Raw genomic sequence first — 27,306 nt, 5'->3', positions numbered from 1 at the left:
TATATCACAACATTTGACTCAACTGTCCTAATGGTTGTATAATATAACCCAGATGAGATAATAGGAAAATTTTCAAGTACATGTTTTTTAGAAGTAATGCAGAGATATTCCACATTTCCTTTATTTGTGGTCTCAATATGATACCCATTTTTCCGTAAATCTTTAAAGCTCAACAAATTTCTTCGAGATTTAGTAAAATATAAGGCATTATCAATGTGTATTATTGTCTCACATAGTAAAACAATATCAGCTTTTCCAGAGCCTTCAATCAAATTTGTAGGACCTGAAATTGTACTAACACTAACCTCAGTTAATGTTAAGTGGGTAAAATATTTTTCATCTCAAAAAATTGTGTCGTTCCACTGTCTGCAAGGCATATATCATCGCCATTAACCAATGCATTTGTCAGATCCATGCATATATATATATATATATATATATATATATATATATATATATATATATATATATATATCATGCAGAATTTATATTTAGATTTTATTATGATAACAGAAACTTTAATTCAAAGGTAACTAAAGAAACTTCAGTACAAGCGCAACAATAAAAACAAACAACAAACAAAAAACACAAACTAATGATTGCATGATAAAAGAAAGTAGAGTTTAATTGGTGTGGACATTTCCATCACCAATCAAGTGGGTAATTTTTCCATTACAATCCTCAAATAAATTAGACACATCCAGATTTGTGATATCCACTAGCTCATTGAAATTAGTGAAATTCATTTCTATCTTTTTTTTGTTTTTCCTTTAGTGAGGCTTCATACAAACCAGCCAAGTATATAGGCGTATGACATATATTTTGCCAGAGCCCTGTCATTCCATACCGATAATAAATATTTGCATTTGTCTTTGAAGTTTGGGCCATATCTTTCCCATTTTCATTATAATCCCTTTTCTAGGGTTATGGTGAATCTCTGATTGTTAGAATTTGAGGATTGATTTCTTCCACGACCATATTCACCATTATGACCATTTCGATTACCATGGCCATATTCATTTCCATTTAGACCACCACGACCATATTCACTACCACACCTATGTCCACGTCTATATCCACGTCCACGAAATAAGGCAACATATGTTTCAAGGATCGGTGTCGATCCAGTTGGACGAGACTGGTGGATTTTTAATAAATGCTCGTTATTTTGCTCAGCCACAAGTAAAAATGATAGTAGTTCTGAATATTTTTCAAATCTACGCTCTCGATATTGTTGCTGTAAAAGCACATTTGAGGCGTGAAATGTGGTGTATGATTTTTCCAATAGGAGATCTTCAGTGATAGTATCTTTACATAATTTCAGTGTAGAACTGATTTTAAATAGAGCAGAGTTGTATTCAACCACAATTTTGAAATCTTGCAACCACAATTGCTGCCAATTAGCTCGAGCTTTTGGGAGGATAACTATTTTCTGATGATCGTATCTTTCTTTTAAATTTTTTCACAAATTCAGTGGATTTCTTTCAACGAGGTATTCAGTTTTTAGCTCCTCACTAATATGGCGACGAAGGAAAATCATGGTATTTGCCTTATCTTGTGATAATGCATTATTTTCTTCTTGAATTGTGTTTCCAAAACCCATAACATCTAAATGGATCTGACCGTTCAGAATTCAAGATAAATAATTTTTGCTGAAAATGTTTGGGCCATGAATTCCAACTGTGTCAAGTTTGACAATTTCAGAATAACCAGATATAATAACAATATAAAAACACAATTTTAGCATAGAATAAAAATAAACGTATATATTAATAATAAAATGGCATTAAGTGAAACAATAACGTAATATGAACTATTATAATTTAAACAATAAAGGCGGTAAAAGCAGTCATAAATCATTAAATAATAAAGGCGGTAAAACCGATCATTAAATAATAAAGTCGGTAAAACTAATCATTAAATATTAAATAATAAATGCAGTAAACCGACCATTAAATAATAAAGACTGTAAAACTGATCATTAATTATTAAATAATAAAGGCAGTAAAACTAATCATTAAAAATTAAATAATAAAGGCAGTTAACCGACCATTAAATAATAAAAGCAGTAAAACTGATTATTAATTATTAAATAATAAAGGCGGTCAACCGAACATTAAATAATAAAGGCGGTAAAATTGGGCATATGGAAAGTACATATATCACTTAAGTTGACAAATTAATTAAGGAAAAATAATAAATAAATAAGATTTTTTTATCCTTTGGAGTGATAAATACAATTTTCTCCAATAAAGCAAACAAACCCAACAATAGGTTCTTGTTCAAGTCTCAGATAATTAGAACTCGCACTGAGCAAGAAACGAACTCTTTAGTAATATAACATGATCCAATATTTATAGCACGAGAAGAGCTTCTTCATTTACAAGCTAATGGATGTAATTTGCCAACTTGCACTAGTGAATAGATACCCTGCCACTTCAGAAACTAATTATATGCGTTTCCTTGTTTTGGGTGCCACCATACAATTTGCATTACCAATTACATACTTAGTAATATAATTGTGAGCCCCATTATATATATATATATATATATATATATATAACAACAAGAATCATATGGATTAAACAATTGATGATAAATTATAAGGGTAACTCTATAACCAAAATTGAAAACCCGAGCTCTCTTAAATTTAGAAAGCCGAAATTCTTAATTACGTCATGTAATCAAAATAATATGTGATAAATGGTGAGGAGAAGAGATTTTAGCAATTGATATGAATGAAATTTTGAGAAGAGCTTACTTTGTTTGTAACTTTGAAAACAATTATCAAAAATTGAGAGAACAGAAAATAGTTTTTAGAGAATAATAAAAGACAGTTATTTGAAAACAGGTCTTTTTATAACTGAATTTTATATATTTTTTATTTTTAATTTTTCGAATAATAGAAAACTGTTCTCAGAGTTACAAATTAAGTAAAGCTCACTTTCAATTATTGATACGAGTTATTAACCATTTGATCCCTATTTTTGGGTTTTGTCGAAGGGAGGTTATTTTGGCATTTCAAATTAAACAATGCTTGGTCCAATCCATCCAACCTGCTAATGCGGCCCAATAAAATTAAATTGGGCATTACCTAACTTTTACTTTTGAATATATGTTTTAAATCATATATTTTTACTTTTGAACACTTGTTTTAAATCTATTGGGACACATTAACAGGTTGGATGAAGTGGGTTGGACCAGGTCGTCGTTCTTTCAAATTTAGCTTCTAGCGCGCCACCTTGTTCCTTTATTAAATCAATTGACAAATTTGCCCTCTCACGTCTCTATCCTTTTCAAGTGAAATATATATTTGAGACCCATAAAAATCTCATTCTCAGTTCTTTTTCTTTATAAAAGTATTGTAGACTAACAAATAAAAAGATAAACTAAAGAAAAGGCCTTTTTATCACTGCAACTTCTGAATTTTTTCCAATGATGCCGGTGGGTTAGAAAATTTCTTTCACTTAGTTATGCAAAATTAGATGTTTTCCATAGATTTTTAATGAGAGTGCAAAATTTTTTAAAGTTCTTGGACCTTAAAAGCACCATGTGTCCCCTCATTGTCTAGACAATTACAAAAAATAGTCAAGTTAGTGAAGTTTTTTATAATTTTAGTACGGGAAAAATCTAAATTTTATAAATATATAAATCAAAAAAATAAAATTGATAGTTATAAAATGCAAAAGAAAATAAATTTAGTTGGGGCAACTGGCCCACTGGCCTATACTAGATCTGTGCCTGGTCGCAATCCATACCCTGCATTGATACGATCATAATCTAAGATTTCTTTCTCCCGTAACATCTGTGATCCCCTTCTCCGTCAGTTCCAGCATAGCAAGTAAAATGGATAACAGATACAAAAGATATTTTCTCTGTTTGAAGAAAAGAGATGCTTAAGAATAAAATTGTCATTTTAATTAATTAAAAAAAAAAGAGTGGAGCACTAGAAGAGAATGTGGAGCGCAAATATCATCGCCCCTTTTCCGAATGAGAATATTTTGTAATTTAATATGTAATTTAACTTTATTAAAGAACCCAATATGAAATTTTAAATTACTAAAAGAATATGACCTCTCTTTGAAAATTAAAGGTCTGGTTCCGCTACGCGACTGACATGTTGGTAATTTAATATAAAATTTTGATTTCAAGTCATAATTAAATGAATGTTATGTTTGGGAGTATTTAATTGGTGGCTTAGATTTAGAATTAGAAAAAAGTTAATTATTTTGAACAAAATTTTCTCAGATTTTAAATTTAAAGTATTAATTCAATACTCTCAATCAAACAAACGTAATATTAGAACTTTTTACAACAAATATAGCTTTTATGCAATATTGTTCTAAAATGGGCTGTCATTGGGTAACCGAAAACCCTCCATCTTAGAAGTTGGACAATCCTACATCAAAGGAAGAGATCCAAGTCTTCTCCGGAGTGGGTTTGGGCTAGGGCCAGGGGATGGTACTATCGGGCTTGGGACACACTGGCCAAATTCACTCTATTTGTCATAGACGAAAATTAAAATTAGGAACATAATTTGTTTGATTGGACACACAATAAATTTTGTTTCATCGTGAGGTTAGACTAGGTAATTCATATGCTTTTAGTAGGACAATGTTTATCAATATTTGCTTGACGCTTCAAAGAGTTCTCTATTTTCGGCTTAGTATGTATGTAGACATGGTAACGAAATCGCCAATATAGTTGCTAAGTATTTTTGATATTATTTTCAGAAGGATGTAATTCTCTCTCGTATCACTTTTTAGATCCGCTAAAAAAATATCTTTATGTATTGTTGGTGGGATTGGGTTGTTTGTTGGGTTTGTGTTTGGCAGAGAGAAAAAAACAAAGGGGGATGTAGGACTCTTGTTAAGTTGATTGGATAGTTATTAGTTGCTTAACAGATGAATTTTTTTTTTTTTCAATAGCAAGAAACACAGCGAACACATACTTTCAGCACATATTCGGGTCGAACTCTGTCCTTGTAGTGATGAAAAAGTTATATTATTGGGCTAGTTGACCTTTAGTTGCTTAAGGATGTTTGAAGAAGAAACTAATGGAAGAATAAACTAATATACAACTCATTTCCTTCGTAGTTCAAATTTATAAATAATATCATGCTGTGTTCGACTGCATTATATTCGAATGCACAGAATTAGAGTATTAAAATTAAAATTGATGAAATTAGAGAAAAGTAACACAAAAAATTAAACAAAATTTTTTTCGAATTCTAATTTCAATTTTAATTCCAAAATTCTAATTTCATGTAATCGAACACATCCTTAAAATGTGTTGAGGATGTGATATATATATATATATATATATATATATATATATATATATATGCACACGGTTGAATGTATGCATCAATTAATGATACTATCACACAAATGATTTCATCAAATAATTCCTCTCCCTTCGATCTCAATACTTACAAAGGAACTAGTTTCACCCAAAGAACTGAAACAATCTTCTAGTGAAAAATTAATAATAAAATAAATAAATTTAAATATAAATATATAAAAAATAATATGGGCACTCCTTGTCCAGACTTTTCGACATACAATCATCCTCAATGGGGTGGGAAGGGCCCCACCTATTTGATTATGTTTGGTAAGATGATGAAGATATGACAACCTACTTAAGTAAAGGGTCACCAACAATCAATTAATCATGACCATTAATTTTTCACATACTCAACCACCTACTTAAAACTGTTAGAATCAGATGATTTCGCCAAACAATCATGACCGTTCAATTTTCACACAATTGAACACTCAAAACAGCTTGATGATACAAGTGGGGTCGCGTTCAGGAAAGATTCTAAGCAACTATCAAATTAGGAAGTATTTTTCAGATAATTAAAGGACTATATCTCAAATTATTTTGCTTTTTTTAATTCTATAAAAAAAAAAAACTCAAAAAGCTAGAAACAATTGAATTTTCAAACTATTTTTTTATGCTCTATTTGTTTTCATCATAAAATATTTTTTATTTTTAATTCAGTTTTTCAATATTTGATTGTACACAAAGTTGAAAATTGCTTTTACAGACAATATGTTTTACAATTCTTTAACAAAATAGACTTACTGAATCTTGCATTTGGAAGTATTAAATTGACACTGTGGATTTGTAAGTTAAAAAAAAAAATTACTTCAAATTTAAACTTTATATTTTATTCAATTTTTTCTCAATTTAAATTGCCATCACACTTCGTTTTGAGTGTTCATCACACATCCTCAGGTAAAAGAGACCATCAAATCCATGTCGATTTCAGTCTTTTGATGCCTTTATTGCTGAATTGTTCCATCACAAGGTTGGCTTGCATTTTTCAAATTATAATCCCATATCGAGTTTTAAAGATTGTAATTTTGAGAAAGAAACACCAAAAAGTTGTGAGAAAAATATTTTGATATAAAACATTTCACAAGAAAAATATTTTGGAATAATTTTATTTTTTTATTTTTTTTACAGGAGAAAATAGAGCCATTTAAGAACACAAAAAACTAAATCAAACATATAATGAATGTTTAAATTTTTTCTTTTTAAATTTTGTTTTAGATTGACAGAAACTTAAAAAATCATGTCTATTCTTATATTGCGTTTGAACTGTAAAAATGAAACAAAATAAAATGCTAATTTCGATAATTTATTTACTCATTTTTTATGAAAATTAAAGTGTTCAAGATCATTCATGAAATGATTATTTATTTAATATATATCATTTTTTTAAAGGTATTCTCATTGTATTATCATACCAACATTATGATGTAAGTGAGGTTTAAGTCGTAAATGTGCTAAATAGATCTAATTCGAACTCACACACTGTATGATAGATGCGATTTTATTCAGATACGAGTTATTCAAATATACCAAGCTATTCGTGAAAAGATTTAAAAACTATTATGAGATTTTGGAAGCTATTAATGAATGTTCAAAATTTTTCTTTTTTAATTTTTTTTTTACATGGGCAGAAACTTAAACAATCATGTTTATTCTTATATTGTGTTTGAAATGTAAAAATGAAACGAAATAAAATGCTAATTCTGATGATTTATTTATCCATTTTTTATAAAAATTAAAGTGTTCGATAATTTGATTCTAACATCATAACACAAGTGACATTTAAGTCATAAATGCGCTAAATATATAAAATTTGAACTCACACCCAGTATGCTAGATGCGATTTTATTCAGATATGAATTTGTTTAATTACCGAAATTTGATCTTATCATTCAACTGTACCAAACTATACGTGAAAATATTTTAAAAGTTATTATGAGATTTAAATTGCGAACATGCTAAACAGGTATAATCACTTTAAAAAAAAAAAAAAAAAAAAAAAAAAAAAATTAATTAATACTAATATATAAGATATGATTAGATACCAAAATTCGATCTTAACGTTCAACTGTATAATACCAAGTTATACGTGAAAAGATTTTAAAAATTATTATGAAATTTAAATCGCAAACTTGCTGAACAGAGCGAATCTGAACCCAGGATCATATGTTATATAAGATATGATCATTAATTTAAAAAATAAAAAATAAAAATATTATATAAGATATGATCAGATACCAAATTTGGGTCCTAGGCATTAGAAATATTTTGGAAGCTATTCGCTCGCTCTCGGTACAAAACGGTCATTTTCTTAGCATTTGAGGGCAAAAGAGACTTTCCCCAACTCTAACAATACAATGACATAACATCACATGGCTCCATCTGTGAATCCAGTAGCCAATCTCTCCCTCTATCCTCTGCAACTCATTTCCAAAATAAGTCCTCTTCTACCGGTAATACAAATCCTCATCAATCTTTAAGAAATTCTACAACTTTATAATTCAATTCTCTCTCACTTTTTCTTTCTTTTTTTTCCATCTCCATCACCTCATTATTTGCATTCTACTTCCAACAATCACATTCCGACTTTATACATCTTTTTACATTCCACCCAGATCTTGGGTCTTTGACTACCAAAACCCAAACAACCCATTACAATTCTCATGAAATGGAACATAAACACATGCTCATACTAGTCCTCGGACTAATCTCTGCATCAGTCACATCAATTCTGTGCTTCATGATCTGTGTTTGTCGACGAAGAAGGTCCCCGAAAGAGGACGAGTCCAGTGACATAGAAGCTAGCCTAGAGTTTAAAGAAAGGGACGATGAGTTTGGTATGGAAGAGTTGATCAAGTTTGGCGGCGGCGAGAATCTGGGCATATATGACATATTGGAAGCTCCTGGGGAAGTGATTGGGAAATCTGGTTATGGGACATTGTACAGAGCGAGTTTGGTGAGGATTGATGGGGTTGGATTGCTCCGGTTCTTGAGGCCGGCGTGTACCGGGAGGATGAGGGAAGTGGTGGGAGTGATAGAGTTGTTGGGGTCCGTCAGACACCCCAATTTGGTGCCTCTTGTTGCTTTTTATGCTGGGCCCAGGGGGGAGAAGCTGCTGGTTCATCCCTTTTATGGCTGCGGCACTTTGGCTCAATTCATTAGAGGTAATTTTCATAATGTCTTTGCTTTGTGTTCATTTATTTTTTGTCGCGGTGAAAATGGTGTTTATTTGATGTTTGAAGCATGAAAATTGTATGGTTGAATTGAGAATTATGGAGGTGAGTTGAGGCAAAAAGCTGCACGATTTGACAAGTGAAGTGACTATTAGTGTTTGACGATTGTATATTTAATTAATAATTAAATATTGTCGTGCACAATTTTGCTCAACAAATATGATTTGATCTTGATTGGATTTATATAGAAATGGAAGACATTTATTAACCTAGATTACAGAAGAAGAAATAAAATAAAGAATTGGTCAAATGTTAGCAATGGCTTAAAAAAAAAACTAATTTCCCTTTTTGGGTTATTTATTTTTCATTGAACTATTTGGTTTGCTTTGTTGTGTGGTAGTATTGGGAATTTAGTGCAGTGCATATATTCTCTGTCTCTTACTTTTTTCCATTTTGGAATAACCTTTGTTTTTCCATTTAGGTCTTTACACCACTTGTTTTCATCCCCTGTTTTCATAGTGGATTTTACTTTACCATGATCTTGTTTGATTAGGAAACTTGAAAATAATTTTATGTTTGGAAAATGATAGACATCAAGAAGATTTTTTTTATGATTTCATGACTAATGAGACGGGGCATAATTAGCTTTTCTTTAGAAACCGGAGAGAGAAACCCTCACTCAAATTTGCTTTGGGGAGCGAATTTTCTTTGGATCGTTCTTAGATTTTCTTTTGGAGGTTGCCGCAACTATAGCCATTTAGTTCCATATTTTTGTTTAAACACAGTGTGTATGGTATATATATATATATATATTGAAGCTATGTATAATTAACCGTATGTGTTAGTCATATCTCTTCAGCATGGTTAGGATTATGGATGATAACTCAAAAAAAGTTAAGGCACCTATAAACAAAAGTAGTCATCGACAATTTTTTGATGCACATATAGAGGAGGACTACTTTGATGGGCTTCTTAACGTTTGTGATGACTATGGTGGAGGAAGGCTATGGATCTTTATACTATTGGAAAGAGAATATTGAGAGAGAGAAACTAACCTAAGAAAGAAGAGAGTCTGACATGGGTGGATTTCTCCATGGCATTTATCATTTGTGATACAATCTTGAATATTTGTTCGTGAAGTCTAGCATTGCTCTTTATGTTTTTTGGTCTGGTGTTTACATGGTGATTCAGCACATCTCTTAACTTTCCCAATCAAGAGGAAACATGTCAAACTACTGAGCTACATCAAAATCGATTTTACTTATTCCAAATTTCATACAATTTCACTTAAAAAAAAAAAAAAAAAAAACCGATTTCTTCGTTCATAGGAATTGTTTGGCGCACTTTCATGTCTTCAATTTGATTTTTGAGCCAAACACATGGTTATTTAACACATCTCTTAAGTTGCATCAATCAAGAGGAAACATGTCAAACTGCTGAGCTACATCAAAATTGAATTTACTTGTTCCAAGTTTCATTTAATTTCACTTGCCAAAAAAACAAAAAACAATTTCTTTGCTCTTAGCTGGAATTACATATGAATTTTTTTTGTCTGTTTAATTGGACCCCTTCATTCACGTAAGATGATAGCAATAATTAACATCTTTACTGCATTATTTATGTGACAATTACTTTTCCCATTTCTGCTTTTCGTTTTTCAATTGGCAAATTGTGATATTATCACAATTTACTACCATGAGATCTTTATTTGCTAATGAATTACATAATTTATAGCATTGAAGTGTCCTTTAAGTAGAACAACTATGTTTTTAATGGGCAGATGGAAATGAAAATGCTCACAAATGGACCATCATTCAAAGGATCTCAATTGGTATTGTTCAAGGAATAGATTATCTTCACACAGGAATGGAAAAACCCATCCTTCATGGAAATCTCAAGTCGAAGAACATATTATTGGATCGGAATTACCAACCGCACGTTTCAGATTTCGGACTATATCTGCTCCTGAATCCCACTGCAGGGCAAGAAATGCTTGAAGCTTCTTCAGCTCAGGGATACAAAGCTCCCGAGTTGATCAAAATGAAGGATGTGAGTGAAGAGACTGATATATACAGCCTTGGGGTGATTTTACTTGAAATCCTAACAGGGAAGGATCCAGTCAGTGAGAAACCAACAGCTCCTCAGGATTTTTACTTGCCAAACTTCATGCGGAAAGCGATTCTTGATCATCGAATTATGGATCTTTACCATCCGGAGATCGTTCTTGGCCATGAAAGCCCGGTTATTGAAGAGCGTATTCTCAAATTCGCGCAGCTTGCCTTGGCTTGTTGCTCTCCTTCGCCTTCTCTTAGGCCTGACATAAAGCAAGTTCTTAGGAAGCTTGAAGAAATTGGAGAGTAAGGGCCTGTTTGTTTTGGTTTTCTGATAACAGCTTTCTGTTTTCGGTTAACAATACTAAATTTTGTTTCGTTGATAGTTTCAAAAAAGGTATGCTTTATAGTTATCTGAAAACAGAATTTTTAGAAACAATTTTCAAAAAACTGAACCAAACAGGCCCTAAGAAATCTTTTTTATTTTTATTTTTATTTTTATTTTTTTGCAGAAAATGAGCTTGATGTTGATGAGAAACTGGCACATATACAAATATAAAGTTAATACAATTGATAGCATAACATTTGCCGGGAAAATTGTCATATGTGGATGACCCTTACAGCAAGCAATTGACCATTTCAGGCTACCCAACAAAGGTTGTAGATTTCTTGACATTGATGTTTATGGCTAAAGTCCTTTTAAAGAGATACACTTGAGAGTTTTGAAGCAGAAAATGTTGAAAATTCCAGCTATATACAACAAGGATTGCTGAGTTGCTGATTGGAACTCTTGAATATAGAATTTCCCATGTGCAGATAATTGTGGATCAATTGGGTGGGTCCCATCTGCAATAGATATATATATATATATATATATATATATATATATATATATATTGTGGTTGAGTCATTTGTGGCATGATTGTGGTAGAGATCAGTGGATGACCCATTCAATTCAATGGGTGTGTTCTTCTAGTTACTTGTCAATTTGGTACTTTAATTGCAAGTTGTGTTCGACAAAATTTGAAGAATGCATTTCAGAGTGAGAAATAGGAGGAGGGTGGGGATATTTACTTCTATTGCTCAATGATGACATGCTCCACAAATGCCATTAACTTTAGAGAGACGGAGAGGCTAAAGACTAAAGAGCCCCTCGTGACAATTTATATATTATTTTCCTCAAGTGGAGTTTAAAGACTATAGTGTGATGATTAGTTCACAGTTTTGTATAGAATAATAATGCAACTCTTTCCATTCTGGAGTTCTTTCCTCTTGGAGACTAACAGCAAATGTCATTGTTCTGAAATGGTTTTCAGTTTTGTTACTATCAATAAAGTCAATGTTGGTGGTGACTCGTTTTCAAATTCACATGTATGGATATGATAATCAAATATTGTATTATTTTTTAAATAATTATTCTATGATCCCTCTCACACACGGCACTTAAGTTTTTTCCTCTTAAGTTTTTTCCTCTCAATATGTTATTACTATCGTCGTAGTTCTAACAAATTATTTGTGCTAAGGGAAAATCGAATCTAAGATTTGATACTTCTTGATACATCAATTCAACTTTTTTTGGACTGAACAGTCGGAATAATCCATTTCGTGACTTGTATATTAGTTTTTAAAATTCTTTTTATAACAACCAATCAAGTACAAGCTTAAGGAATATGAATGATGTCACATTATCAACAGTATGAATTTGCGATACATCTATTCTTTCACAAAATTCCAGTAATGCACTTTATGTTCTTAATATCCCCTAATTTAAAGCATTGTGTTGTAACTGTTTGAATCAAACATGATTTTGAACCTTTTTCTAATTCTGAGCTAATTCAGGAAAACTGGACCAATTGAAACACTGAAAGTTTACAACTCACACCCCCAACACCAAGCTGCACGAAGGGTTTGGTCAGAGCATGATGGGTCATTACATACTGTGGGACCAGAAAGTACCCCACCAATCCAAATAATCCAACTGTACAATTCAAGAATCAATCACGTGCAACCACACGTCCTAACCATTGGGTGACACGTGGAAGGCCATTCAAATCAAATATCAGAAGTTACGAAGGGCACAATTAAGGCCACTAAATCAGTAGCGGATTCAACACGGGGAGAGGACTAAGGAGAAGAAATAGCGATGACTGTTATAAAATACATGTATAAATATACGTAAAGGTTGACCAACCATAATATAAGAGATATTTCTTATCAATCAAGCTTTAATCATCAACGCGATTCTCGTCTTATTCACTTTAACATTTACATAAATAATTTTTCAATTATAGCATCAATTTATGTAATTAGTTTTTCTCATTTTTGATAGTTGACTGTAACATATAATTAGGGTATGTCTTTATTTATTTACCATATTTAGATATGATTTTATTGTATCATATCATTAGTATTTGCCTTTATTTATTTACCATACTTAGATAGGATTTTACATTTATACAATTAACACAAAATAATGATATATGTTTGCATTATTTCACTCTCTTATTCTACTTTTTTTCTTATATGGTATCAGAGTTTCTTGCCCAAACGAGTTTTTCAATGGCCGATAACGAATCCTCTCTCAATACAGTCACCCCCTCTCCTTCCTTCCCAAATACTATTGTTAATCCTCTAGGATCCAACAACACTCTTATCTCCATTAATGTTGCAGCTCAATCCCCACTAAAACTTACTCCTTCCAGGTACACATCGATTTTCTTCTTATTGGATATAACCTTATGGGTTATATTGATGGAACTCTACCTTGTCCTTCCCCTATCCTTAAGGAAAATGGAACAGAAAAAGTTAATCTAAGTTATTCAATTTGGATCCGCCAAGACAAACTTCTCTTTAGTGCTATATTGGCTTCCCTTTTTGATAAAATTACCCCCTTTATTGCTTCCGCCAAAACATCACGGGAAGAAAACTTGGCACGATGTATGCCAAACCATCCCGTGGTCGTGTCAAGGGCAGTGGCGTAGCCAGAAATTTTTTTTTATGGGGCAATCTATAATAGTAATAATATTTATATTCAGTACATTCACAACGATTTTTCATATTATTCATTTCTGTTTAGCAATAATATTTATATTCAATACATTCTCAACGATTTTTCAGATTATTCATTTCTGTTTCAATTAAATGTACTAAAAAAAATCATATTCAATGAACCAAGAATAAGATATAAAAAAGAAAATAATACAGTTACCTAACTGTTCTACTATATCACATATGTGAAAAATAAAAACACAAACTAAAATTTAAAAGAACAACAAGCCCTAAAGTAATTTTGATACTAATAACTAATAATTTTTCTAATTAAAACTATAATATCAAATAATAATAAATTTAGATGATAAAAAAATATATCAAATTACCTGTCTGTCGCACTGCAGTACAACTGAGTCTTGGTAAATGGTTGCTCCGCTTGTTTTGTTTGGATTGTGAAAAATATTGAAGATGAAGATGTGTTGGAAATAATCCATTTGTTTATGGTAAAGTCAAAAAGTGTGGTAGAATATCTTGATGAAATATATATATATATATATATTTTTTGGAAAGTGGTAAAGAATATAATATTTTGGGAAAGTAAAAAAAAAATATCATATTTTTTGAGAAAGTATAAATTGATAGATATTATATATAGAGAGAGAGTCTTGATCTCTTGCTCCCCATGGAGCAAGAAAAATAATCCACACTTTTTATATAGACCGTTAGATTTAATCTAACGGTCATTTTACAAACCCAACTATACTCTTTCCTGTTAACACAAAACCACTTTCACCCTATTTTTAATTTCTATAATTAATTTTACCATTACCACCTACTATAACAATAAAGAGGTAATTATCAAAATAAAAATAGAAAACTTTGAAAAAAAATTAATTCCCGTACCTTTACTTTTATTTGTCGTGGAAGAGTTTACTTTAAGGCTTTGAGGATTAAATGTTTTTAAATTTTGTTTAATTTCATCCTTTTATGAAGAGATTAAAAATTTTGTTTTCGTTTTATTTAGTTTAAGCTTTAACAATTTTGAATAAAGTCAATCTCATATGATTCCATTATTCAGTTGTATAATATTGTTATCCACACGTACATGCACAAATAACTATAGCAATAATACTGTTTTCCATGAGAGCTTTGGTTCTGGAACAATATGAAACACCTCTAAATTCTGGAATCGTGCACACCGCTTAACATCTCAGCTGCATCTTTCCCAATTTATTTTTAAGCCTCTCCTTGAAAACCCACATATACATATTCTCCATATCATGCTGAACCATGAAAACATCAAGTTTCAAATCTAATTTATCATACCCACCAACCCCATTACTCTCCCAAGTAATCTTACTCTTTGATTTCTCATTCAAAGTTGGTTTAAAAAAAAAAACCTGAAGAAAAACCAGGCACCCTAGACACTATCAAGCCTCTTAGCAAGATGCGGGTATTGTTTTTCTTTCAAAGAAATATTTAAATAAAAACAAATTTATTAGTAAAATATACGAGAATTAATTTTTTTCAAAGGTTCCTATTTTTATTTTGATAATTACTTTTTATTGTTACAGTAGGTGGTAATGGTAAAATTAATTATAGAAGCTAAAAATAAGGTAAAATTAATTATAGAAACTAAAAATAAGGTGAGAGTGATTTTGTGTTAAAAGGAAAGATCATAGATAGGTTTGTGAAATGACCGTTAGATTTAATCAAACGGTCTATATAGAAAGTGTGGATTATTTTTCTTGCTCCATGGGGAGCAAGAGATCAGGACTCTCTCTATATATATATATACACACACACACACAATTGTGTCACGATTATATTCCTTTTGTGAATGGGCTTTTGGTTATATATATAGTATTTTATGTATGCACTGTCAAATTTTAGAGGGGGCAACAATACAAATATAAAAATATTTCCATATAAATTTTTAAAAAATTAAAAGTTCAGTGGGGGAAGTTGCCCTCAATTGTCCCTCTATGGCTACGCCACTGGTCATGGGGATTAAAGACAAACTGATGAAACTCTCGAAGGACACTCAAAGTGTGACTGAATACATACAAATCATCAAAAGTTATGCTGATGAACTTACTCCAAAATTTTGAGTCAAGCCTCGCTTCCTCTAAAATTTTGGTCCAATGCATTTCTCACCGCCGTCTATCTAATTAATTACATGCCAACTCCAATTTTGTCTCTCTAATCTCCATTTGAAAATTTGTTTGGCCATTCACCAAATTATACTAAACTACGTGTTTTTGGATGCTTATGCTAGCCTTGGTTAAAGCCTTACACTAACAAAAAACTTAAACCTCGTTCTCGGCCTTGTGTGTTCCTTAGGTACTCTCTTACACAAAGTGCGTATAAGTGTCTAGATCCCACCACCAAACGCATCTTTGTATCCAGACACGTCAATTTGGTAGAGACAATCTTTCCATATTTCTCTCTTGACCAAAACTCTACAAGCGTTAATTCCACGAATCTCTCCATGTGGACCTCCCATGCAATTACCACACCTCCCATCTATCAAATTCCAATCCACGATTCTCCTACACCTTCCATCTCTAGCTAGATTTCCTCCCTAGAAATCTCGCCAACCATATCCTCAATTTCCAATTCTATGCATGAGATGCCCAACTCACTAACTCAGTCAATCCCTTTGGGTGGTTCCTCCCCGTGTGAAATTCCTCTCTCACGTGAGAATTTTGATGACCCTATTACTATTACAGCTCCTCCTCCCATGGAACCATCTCTCCAGCCCACGCGAACCCACACTGTGGTCACCCGTACAAAATAACATACACAAACCGAAGAAGATCCTTGTGACTACTACTCACTATCCCAGTGCATCACTTGAACCCTCATGTGTCTCACAAGCAATGAAAATTCCTGAATAGAGAGCTGCTATGTCGGAGAGTTTGATGCATGTACTTATCCGGAACAACACTTAGGAACTAGTTCCCTCTCGTCCAACTCTAAATCTTATTGGTTCCAAGTGGGTATTCCATGTTAAAAGAAATCCCGATGGCTTAATTTCACGCTACAAAGCTCGTCTTGTAGCAAAGGGCTTTCATCAGCGCCCTAGAATTGATTATACAAATACATTTAGTTCCGTTGTCAAGCCAACGACAATTCGGGTTGTTTTTTGTCTTGCATTTTCTTGTGGCTGGCCACTTCGCCAACTTGACGTGAACAATGTCTTTCTTCACGAGTATCTCACTGAGGAAGTCAACATGGCTCAACCACCAGGTTTTATTAATCCCACATTTCCAAGACATGTCTGTAAATTGCACAAAGCTCTATACGGACTCAAGCAGGCACCATGAGCATGGTACACTGAACTTAAGAATTTTTTATTATCAGCAGGTTTTTCAAATTCTCATTTGGATACATCACTGTTTATATACTCTCATGATGGAACTTTGATTTACTTGTTAGTATATGTTGATGATTTAATTGTGACGGGTACCAATACATCCATGATTCACAACCTTATTACTCAGCTTTCTGATAAATTCTTTATCAAAGATCTTGGGGCTTTCAACTATTTTCTTGGTGTCGAGGTCGTTCCCACTCGTCAGGGTCTTCTTTTGTCTCAACACAAATATATTCAAGATCTCCTTGATAGAACTGCCATGCTTGAGGCAAAGGAAGTTCAGACTCCCCTATCCCCTATCCACAAGATCATCTCTCACTATTACTGCTGGTTCCAACCTCTCGGATGCCACTGAGTATCGACGGGTCGACGGCAGTCTTCAATATTTGTCAATCGCCCGTCCAGACATTGCATTCATAGTAAACAAGCTCTCGCAATTTATGCACAAGCCCACTATTCTTCATTGGGCTGTTGCCAAACGTCTTCTTTGATACCTCAAGGGCACAATGTTTCATGGTCTGCTTCTCAAAAATAACTCTCCACTACATCTTCATGCCTTCTCGGATGCTGATTGGGCAGGGAATAAAGATGATCGTACCTCCACCAGTGCCTATGTTATTTTTTTAAGTCATAATCCAATTTCGTGGAGCTCCAAGAAACAACGTTCTGTTGCTCGTTCCTCAACGGAAGTCGAGTACCAAGTAGTTGCAGCAAAAGCAACTGAATTAACTTGGATTCAATCCTTACTAAAGGAACTTCATCTCACACTCCCGCGACAACTTGTTATTTACTGTAACAATGTGGGAACCACTTATTTATGTGCCAACTCAGTGTTTCACTCTAGGATGAAGCACATAGCTATTGATTTTCACTTTGTTCGTGACAAGGTTACTAACGGTGAACTTCGTGTCTCCTATGTTTTGACAAAGGACCAACTTACGGATGCTCTCACAAAACCAATGTCCAGGTAGCGACTTCTGTATATTCGGTTTAAGATTGGTGTCTCCGATGGGAGCACCATCTTAAGGGGGCATATTAGAGATACTCCTTCATTAATCAAGCTTCAATCGTCACGCGATCCTCAACTGATTCACTGCAACATTTACATAAATAATTTCCCAATTATAGCAGCAATTTATGTAATTAGTTTTTCCCATTTTTTTATAGTTGACTGTATCATATAGTTAGGATCTGTCTTTATTTATTTACCATACTTAGGTAGGATTTTATTGTATTATATAATTAGTATTTGCCTTTATTTATTTGCCATATTTAGATAGGATTTTACGTGTATATAATTAACACAATAAAATAATGATATGTGTGTGCATTCTTTCACTCTCTTATCCCTCTTTATTTCTTATACATAGAAGGCATATCTGAATACAAAGAAAGAGCTTAGTCAATTGAGTTATAAGATTCCTTCCTGTAATTCTTTGCTATTTTCTTGAGCATAAGTGTGGAGTACTGTATCGATCCAAATTCGGAGATCCAAATCACTAATCGGGTCCTTATTCGAACTCATGGTTGACACTCATATTTTATATTTAATATTTTTATTTGATTAGGCTACTTTATCTAATTTTCTTTGCCTTGATGTAGTAATATTAAGTTGAAAACAATGGTTTTAAGAAGAACCCATGGTCGACACAAGTCAGAAGTGAGTTGAAGCTAAATATTGGATTCTCTCTTATTTTTGCATGTCGGTGATTTTTTACTGAAGAAAGGCTGATAAAGGAGCTAATTTTTGTTAGCTTTATCAACTTAAAATTGGAAGAATATGAGTCTGAATGTATAAATAGAGGAAGCCGTTAAAGACAGGAATATAAGCCTTCACTTACTAAATGGTTGTATATCGTCCACCAATTGCAATTTAAACACTTGAAAATTTTTGTGCAAAAGCTTTTTCTAATTGAAAATAAGAAAATTTCAGATTTAACAAATTTCTTGATGCATGTGGTAGGTTATTATTCCGATGTTAATATATGAATTTCTTAGTGATTTATTTGTTTGGCCTAAGATCTGTAAAAGGTAAAAATTCACTTTTTACCCTTTTCTGATTCAATTAGAAGAACTTTTTTTTATTTTTATTGTCTTTTATTAGTTCTCTTTGTACTAATTTTTGTCATAGTCAATCTGGCGCTTACATTATTGTTCTAATTTTCATTGATTTCTAGGCTATGTTTGGCATTTTATTACATATTTACCTTCCTTTGGCATTTAGAAAATCTGGTTGTTATTTTTTATTTTTTTATTTTTTTACAATATCTTTTTTTCAAATCTTAATGCAATTATCATAATTTCATACTTCTTCTTCTTCTTCTTCTTCTCTTCTCTTCATTTTTTTTATTTTTTTATTATTTTTTTTTTTTTTTGTAGAAACTAGAGATTGTTTTAAACAAGGTAAAAAAGCACCATCACAATTGATGTTGGATGATATTGTTCCCTTAATGAAGGCACTGATTGCGAATGAATTATTGAGACACTCGGAAATTGATATTATTGTTGAATTGTGAAAATGTATTTAGTCTTTTGATATATTTAATGATGCATTTCACTGTAATACAATGAATGGTTATTGGTATTAAGTGATACTCCCTCCGTCCCATAAAAATGTGTTACTTTTGGGGAACCGTGACTCTTACAAATTGAACTGTCACGGTTTCCCAAAAATGACACTTTTTTTTTTTAGACGAAGTAGCAATTGTTAGTATTCTATAGTGTTTAATTGAAACTGTTGCAATACAGGTTATGTGTAAAATAATTAGGTTGTATTTGATGGTGCTTTTATTTATTTTTTTTTTTATAAATAAATATGCTATCTATGGGGGCTTGAAACCTCGTTAAAAAAAAATGTAGAAAACTTTTCTATGGCCCGCGTAAGCTTCTCGTGAATATGCATCTCGTAAATGAATTATTAACAAGGGAATATGCATCTCGTAAATAAAGTTATTACACAAGGTAACTTCGAATATTTTTCTCTTCTACGAGTTTTCTTGTTTCTCGTAAAAAAGTAATGATATCTTTGCATGGAGTTTTTAGTCCCTCGTAAAAGCCCTTTTTTTTTCTTTGGTAGACCATTCAAATCAAATATTAGAAGTTATGAATGGCACAATTTAGGCCACTAAATCAGCAGCAGCAGCGAATTCAAAACGAGGAGCGGATTTAGGAGAATAAATAGCAATGACTATTACAAGATGCATACATAAAGGATGACCATAGAAGGCATCTAATTATCCGAATATAAAGAGAGAGCTTAGTTAATTTTTCGGTAATTTGAGAGCTTAGTTAATTGAGTTAAAAGATTCTCTTCCTTGAATTCCTTGCAATTTTCTTGAGCTTAGGTGTGGAGTACAGTTTTTTTATACTTACACATACTTAGGGGTGACAAAATGGGTCACAACCCATCAACCCACTCATATTCGCCCGCTTTTTAATGGTTTGGGGTGAACCATATTTAAAATGGGTCAAAAATGAGTTGGGTAATTTTTAACCACTTAATTTGAGGGTCAAGATAGGTTGAATATGAATGCATATATTCAACCCATATTTCACCCATTATATAATAAACACACAACATACATTTATTCTATATTGTACTCAACTCATTTCTCTCTCTCTAAAATTCTCTCACTCATGATCCCCTCTCTATAAATTTGTCTCTCATCAATTCTTTCTCTACAGAAATTTCTTCTCTTTCTCTAAAACGAGTTGATAAATATTGCTGAGTTTGAGATTGTTTTTATATTTGTTTATTAAATAAAGTTTTAAAACCTTCCCAAAAATAAATTAAAAAATTATAAAAATTGAAAAATAATTGAAAAAAATTAATAATTAAAAATAATTAAAAAATAATTGAAAATTTAAAAAATAAAAAATAAAATAATTTTAAAAAAATTTAAAAAATAATAATTAATGGGTCTACAGGTCATAACGGGTTGATCTTATATATTTTTGACGGGCCCATTTTTAACCTATTTTGAACGAGTTGAATATGGGTCTGGACCCATTTGATCTGCCCATTTTCAACTCAACCCAAACCCAGCCCAATCTTCCCATTTGTCACCCCTACACATACTAAAAGAGATTTCACTACAGTGGTGGAGCAAAAAATTTGCTTTAGAAAGGCAAACATAAACACTGACAAATAATAAGGTAAAAATACTTCTTGAACCATATAACAAATACAAAGCCTTTTGTTTTTTTTTTTTTTTTTGAATGTTAAAAATACAAATACTTAAATGTTGATTGTAAAATTATATTCAATTTAAATGTTGAGGGTGTAAGATTTCTTTTAAAAAATTTAATATTGACCATTTTTCGAGTTCCGACAAAGATCTAGCATTGCTCCATGATTCTAAGAAAGGAGGCGCTTGATTTTCCTTGGCAAGCAAAAGGCCAACGGTTCATAGGTTGTTGGGCTGCACGCGGGTGTAACAAAGAGTTTCGTTTTTCTTAGTGGGCTTTACTGTTATCCTCTTGTCTTGCTTTGATGAAGTTACCACAAAAAAAAGTACCTCTTTCTGTTTTTTTAGAGAAGGTTACTGTAAAACATACATGTGACAAGTTGGACTATGAAAAGATATTCAGTGTGCCCCATACACTGTACACATCACAACCGTTTGCATGTACAACACGCGTGGATATGGACGGCTCTGATGGCCTAATGCACGGTGCATCGGATACATTGAATATCTTCTCTCCGACTGCTCACATGGTAGTTGTGGGTTCCATCATTTGATGAGTCCCACAGAAACTCACTTGAGCAATCAAATTGTGGCAAATAGGAGTACTCTTTCTAAAATTTTAGCCCAGTGCTAAACAATAGAAAGAATATTTTAGTCTCTCTCATAATATCATTAGATTTTAACCTCCAATGGGTTAGAGAAGACTTAGCCCCCTCATAAAATATAGGTATCGAATCTTATTAAGTGCAAATAATTTCATAAAAAGGATGCATGAGTATCAACTAGAAAAAAAAAAACATATTTACAAGACTAACCGTGCAATGTGTCAAGTATCAAAGAAAGGAACTTTCTGTCATTTCAAACTTGGTTAAGTGTAATTTAGAATAGTGTCAATTACATGATCACAAAGGACATGATTAACAGGTCAATGATGTTTGAATAGAATTTTTTTAGAGAATATATTCAATGATAAAAATATATTCAATGTGTCCGATTACAGTCATTTGCGTGCACAATATGCGTGGATATGAACGGCTGTAATTGCCCGATGCACAGTGCACTGGACGCATTAAATATCATCTCTCCGACTACTCATATGGTACTTGTGGATCCCATCATTTGATGAGTCCCACAAAAAACTCTTTTGAGTAATCAAATTGTGGCAAGTAGGAGTACTCTTTCTAAAATTTTAGCCAACTGCTAAACAATAGAAACAATGTTTTAGTCTCTCTCATAATATCATTAGTTCTTAACCTCCAATGGGTTAGAAAAGACTTAGCCCCCTCATAAAATATCAGGTGTCGAATCCTACTAGGGGCAAATAATTCTTTAAAAAGAGTGTGTAAATGCAAATAATTCTTTAAAAAGAGTGTGTAAGTATCAACTAGAAAATATACATACATACATATATATATATATATATATATATATATATATTAGATCTTGATTGCAAAACTAACCGTGCAATGTATCAACTGTCAAGGATCAAAGAAAGGAAATTTTTGTCATTTCAAACTTGGTTCAGTGTAATTTAGAATAGTGTGACTTACATGATCACAAAGGGTGATGTTTGAATAGATTTTAATTAAAAAAGAAAAAGTAAAAATAGTATTGAATACTTTTCCTTGGTAGGGGACTACTAATATTTAATATTGACATTACACGGCTACAAAGGACAAGGCCGGCGATGAAAGGCTTGGAATGCCATAACAACAACGTTGATGTTTACAACAACACTAACATACAAACCTAAGATGTCTCTATAAACATTGGATACGAAGATATATTTTAAGAGCCGTTGTCTCTGGTTTTATCTAAGAAAAATCATTGTCAAGTGAGGACAATTATTGCAAGAAAACTCAGCCCATTTTTTGTTTTAAGTAAAATGGAACAAAAAGCTTTAAATTATCTGTTTTATGGGTTGAAAATTTACAATAAGAGCTTTTAGCTTATAGTTAGTTGATTTAATAAAATAAAATAAAAATAAAAAAAAGCACAGAGATCTGTTACTACTAGGTTTTTGGTTTAGGGTTTATAACCTTTCCTCTCGAGCATTTTGAGCCCCTGGTGGAGCAAATTTGTTTAAGGGTGTTTGTGTGAGAGAGTTGTTGTTAGCTAAGCAAAAGAAAATTTAAAAATAGAAAACATAATTAATTTTGTTCATCATTTTTCTTTTTATAATTATGTACCTAATATTTTTATCCAATTCATGTAGAGTGTCCCATTGCACTCATCCCGTGTGGATTAGTCGGGACGAAATCCCCAACACCCCTGTTATAAAAATAAAAAATAAAACTATGTACCTAATATTTGATCACCACCACTCACAATTTCTCTCTCTCTCTCTTTTTTCCTCAGGGTAAGGTATCTGAAATGCGATCATTGTCTCTTTTAAAAGCAAGGAATAAATGGATTTTGAAGCATACAAATTTAACAATTAATTTTATGGACTATTTGAGTTCTGAGATGAACTCCAGATCTTGGATTAACACAGAAACCACTGAGAATAATATAGCTTTGTCACAAGTTTTCTTAATCCATGGGACTCATAAATCATATGCATGAATTGAAGAACTAACTACAAAGCAACACCTTGCACTTTACTAGGGGTTTGTAGTGCTTGGAACAGCTTTTATTTCTTTCCGGGAGAAAATGGTTTACCTTCTCAAGCAGTTCCGAAATTGGAGCTAGTCACAGAAGACATTGTTGATTGGCTAACGAGTGTTGAGACGATGGCTTTTCCCGCTGAAAGCTACTCCTGCTGCAGCAGGGTTGGTTTGTTCTGGGGTGCTTGATTCTGCCGGTGCTGAAGTGCTTGCTTGTGCCTGTGCTCGTGCAGCTGAAGTGCTCGTTTTGGTCCCATCGAGACGGTAGCTTCTCCCCTTGAAAACTACTTCTTCAGAACGATTTTTCTTCCATGGAGAATTGAATTGGCTTCCTTCACCCCAGAATGCAACCAACTTGTGGCTATTTAAGGCATTAAGGAATAAAAATCATTCTTACACATTCAAAAATAAAGCTCACTTCAATGTTGTGAAACCGAAAGCATGAAATAAACACCAGGAGTGATAGTATAAAATTTTGAGTTAACATTGCCCTCAATAACAGGAGCAATTTGGGCAACAACATCATATACTTGAAACCATCTTATTTTCTTCAACCGCGGAGATACAAAGAATGAGATACATGAAGAGTCACCCCTTCCCGGTTATGTTTAGGCAAAGCATAGCTGTTGGTTCAAATCATAAACCTTTATAAACAGGAAATTTAACAGGCGATTTTGGTGCCCAAATAGTGTAGGACATGCATAGATTCTGTTTATTTTTTAAATAATAGCATTATTTGTCAAGCAAATTCCAAGTCTTTAATTATTATTATTGATTAATTGTTAGCTTAGTAGTAACTATAGGAAGGATACACCCATAGAGGAGTTTTGCATATGTTTCTTCCACCGGAAAGAGGATAAAGCACTGTCAAGAAGTAAAATAGGTGTCCTGCAACCATCCCTAGAAGATCTGGCTTCAAAGGATTTCCGAGGATCAAATCTATCGCAAGCATATACCAAGGAAGATAGAAACCCTGTATGCAACAAAAAATGAGTTGGTTGTTCGAAAATCTACAAAATCATTGAAGGAATAAAACGAGGTCCCATCTCTGTGGTGTGTCAAAACACCCCTCCTCTTAGGATTACAGAAGTTAGGAAAGGGTGAGAATACCTTCAATTCGAACAGGCCATGTATATTGAGACGCTCATTTGGGAACTCCCGGCCCCAAACATAGACAATCATGAAAACCAAGGAAGCTCCCATAAACGGGGACCATAAAAATGGAATAGCTGCAATCACCTGATCAAATAAAACAAATATATATTACCCTTGGAACCATAGGTTACAAGCTTGACAAGTATGAAAAACCAAGTGTGACAAGATTACACCAATGAAAGCTTACGAAACACAATCAAAAGAAACCTAAGAGCTACTGGTTACACCGAGAAAGGATGTAATGTGCAATGAAGCAAACTAGGAGCTGAAATAAAAGGAAGTGGTGGTTTTCATTCATTACCAGCAGTGACAAGGATCCAAAGAGGAACATCCATACGTAGTCGGCTGTCCTCTTGTCAAAGGGTCCCCTCTCTAACTGAACACCTTGCCTTGCTCTACACATTTCGATGACTCAAAGCTTTATTATGTATAAGAGAGTAAATGGGAGGTGTGTTACTAAATATTTTGCAATCCAATCCGTAAAATGAAAGTTTTGCAAGGTTCATAGTCATTGTTTGAAGGATTATCAAATTCTAATCAAGTAAAACTAAAGCATAACATCGTAGAAACTTACATTATTAGAAGACGAAATGCAAATGTGAATGAAAATGGGCCGATAAAGAAGAAGTTTGTTATAAGCCTCCAAATCTGCATCACCAAACACACGAGTAGCAAACCCTTTGTCAATTATATGAATTTGTGCATACCAACTATCCATCTAATTGAAAACTAAGCATAAATATCAGATAGTTTTACCTGAAAACGCTTGATCACGTCTTCATAAGATAGCGCTATGTTCCATGGGCTGTATAGTCCAAGATGATACGCGCCTGAGGTCAGTATACAGATGACGCCATATGTCTTGGCCACAGGTGGTAAAGATTGATAGTATCTGAAAAATGGACATTTAGATATTAGAAGTAATACCAGGCTTGTAAATCTTTTGGGTCCAGAAGATCTAACAAGTGTTGAAATTTACAGAAATAAGTAAAAAGGGAATCAGATATAAGAAAATTACATATGTATGTGTGTGTGTATATGCAAAAGTGGCATCATTTATAATTGGCTAAAAGAACCTAATTTACTCTGCAAGTCAACGGCCAAGAGGTCTGTATCATTGCATATCAGAGAACAAATTAAATTTTATCAGCAAAAATAAAGGCTGAAGCTAAAGAATGGCCAAAACTAGAGCAGAAATTCACATAAACTTGGAGATATATACGAGGAGAGACTACTCATAAACAGAAGCAGATCTCTCACATATATATTTAAATGACCAGTTTAAATGGAAAACAATATATGAAACAAGTAAACAGCCATTTAAAAAAAGAAAAATCATGCAATCATGATATATATAAACTACCATACATGCTGAGAGAGAGAGCGAGAGAGAGAGAGAGCAAGAGAGAGAGAGAGCTCTTACTCCAATGGTGTAGCCATTTTTAATGATGGTGTGTGTTTGATGATTTTGGTTGTTCTGAGGAGGAAATGTCTGGAGCTAAATAGGCATATATATTATACTTGTTGCCTTCAGTGAACTTAGGACTAAGAAAATTCCTAAGGAAGTGACTTTTGGGTCGTCCAAAACCAAAACAGAAGTCTTCCTGGTGGAAGACTCAACAACTCTCTTGAATTAGCATAGCACTTGTCAATTCTTTGTGACTACGAGCAACAATGTGATGACTTTTATCGTTTTCTGTTTGCCTCTTTCACACTTTAACGTGTGTATGGGGCTATACATTTACATATGCATACATGGTGCCAAATGCCAATTATCCAGTGACCTAAGTGTGGGTGGGTGTACCAGTGTTCAAGTCCCTGCCATCAGATTTCTTATAGTGGATTCCTACTAGGGACCTACTCTAAAAGTATTTGAGTGTTATAAGTGACTCTGTCATACTATTAGGCGTGACTATTCACTCAAGATCTTGACAAAGCGTAACTAAATCAATATAGTTCAAGAAAAGAGAAAATTCTTCACCTTGAGCTAAATGAAAGGAAATAAAAATTAAAAAAAATTAAAAGATCCCAAGCTTCTTACAATTAATGAGATTGAAAGATTTACGGCTGACAAAATATTGTGAGTTGTGTAGGGGAAGATAATTGTGGAAAGTTTAAGTTTTTAAATAAAAGATGTGTCTTTCTATTTTAATCAGCTCTACTCAGTTTAGCAATTAATCAATTAATCACATGTAAGATTGATGTGCACGAAGTGTATCAATTATAAATACCACTCACCCTAGCACAAGTTCTTATAGAAAATGACTAAGTAAGGATTATCGATTCACGAAGATTGCTAACTTATGGCAATCAAGACTATCAGATCACTTTCGAGTTGATAGAAAATTGCTTGGTTTAATGGTTTGTTTCTCACTTTACATAAACTGAAATTAATGCTTAAAAACATAATTTAAACTGAAT

General features: G+C 32.8%; 2 protein-coding genes across 4 annotated transcripts; one reads left to right on the top strand and one right to left on the bottom strand.

The window, feature by feature from the left end:
- Positions 1-7,711: 7,711 nt before the first annotated feature.
- Positions 7,712-11,919, top strand: LOC132268169 (putative kinase-like protein TMKL1). 3 transcript variants are annotated; one of them, XR_009469249.1, is made up of 3 exons: positions 7,712-8,507; positions 10,297-10,964; positions 11,080-11,919. XR_009469249.1 is itself a non-coding variant. In XM_059768946.1 (3 exons), exons 1-3 carry the CDS (start codon positions 8,012-8,014, stop codon positions 11,084-11,086), a joined length of 1,080 nt encoding a protein of 359 aa, XP_059624929.1. In that variant the 5' UTR covers positions 7,712-8,011; the 3' UTR covers positions 11,087-11,919. The 3 variants fall into 3 exon arrangements, 2 of the variants coding, with proteins under 2 accessions (XP_059624929.1, XP_059624930.1); XM_059768946.1 differs by having other exon boundaries at positions 10,297-10,873; XM_059768947.1 differs by having other exon boundaries at positions 10,297-11,919.
- Positions 11,920-23,565: 11,646 nt separating this feature from the next.
- LOC132268168 (derlin-1-like) lies at positions 23,566-26,470 on the bottom strand. The gene is made up of 7 exons (XM_059768945.1): positions 26,309-26,470; positions 25,642-25,777; positions 25,460-25,533; positions 25,187-25,280; positions 24,841-24,969; positions 24,543-24,703; positions 23,566-24,091 (listed from the first exon to the last, which is right to left on the bottom strand). The coding sequence occupies exons 1-7, from the start codon at positions 26,323-26,325 to the stop codon at positions 23,839-23,841; spliced, it is 864 nt and encodes a 287-aa protein (XP_059624928.1). The 5' UTR covers positions 26,326-26,470; the 3' UTR covers positions 23,566-23,838.
- Positions 26,471-27,306: the final 836 nt, after the last annotated feature.

The sequence above is a fragment of the Cornus florida genome, unplaced genomic scaffold (genome assembly GCF_030987335.1).
Source record: "Cornus florida cultivar Cherokee Brave unplaced genomic scaffold, ASM3098733v1 CherokeeBrave_3.0.0_Hap2_Chr08, whole genome shotgun sequence".
NCBI lineage: Eukaryota > Viridiplantae > Streptophyta > Magnoliopsida > Cornales > Cornaceae > Cornus > Cornus florida.
This window is presented reverse-complemented; position numbering and strand designations above follow the sequence as displayed.

Coding starts and splice junctions, on each gene's coding strand:
- LOC132268169 (XM_059768946.1), top strand. CDS start 8,012: ATGGAACATAAACACATGCTCATACTAGTCCTCGGACTAATCTCTGCA. Junction 8,508..10,296: donor TTTGGCTCAATTCATTAGAG/GTAATTTTCATA, acceptor TTTAATGGGCAG/ATGGAAATGAAAATGCTCAC.
- LOC132268168 (XM_059768945.1), bottom strand. Junction 24,970..25,186: donor TTGGATCCTTGTCACTGCTG/GTAATGAATGAA, acceptor TTATTTGATCAG/GTGATTGCAGCTATTCCATT. Junction 24,704..24,840: donor ATGGCCTGTTCGAATTGAAG/GTATTCTCACCC, acceptor TGTTGCATACAG/GGTTTCTATCTTCCTTGGTA.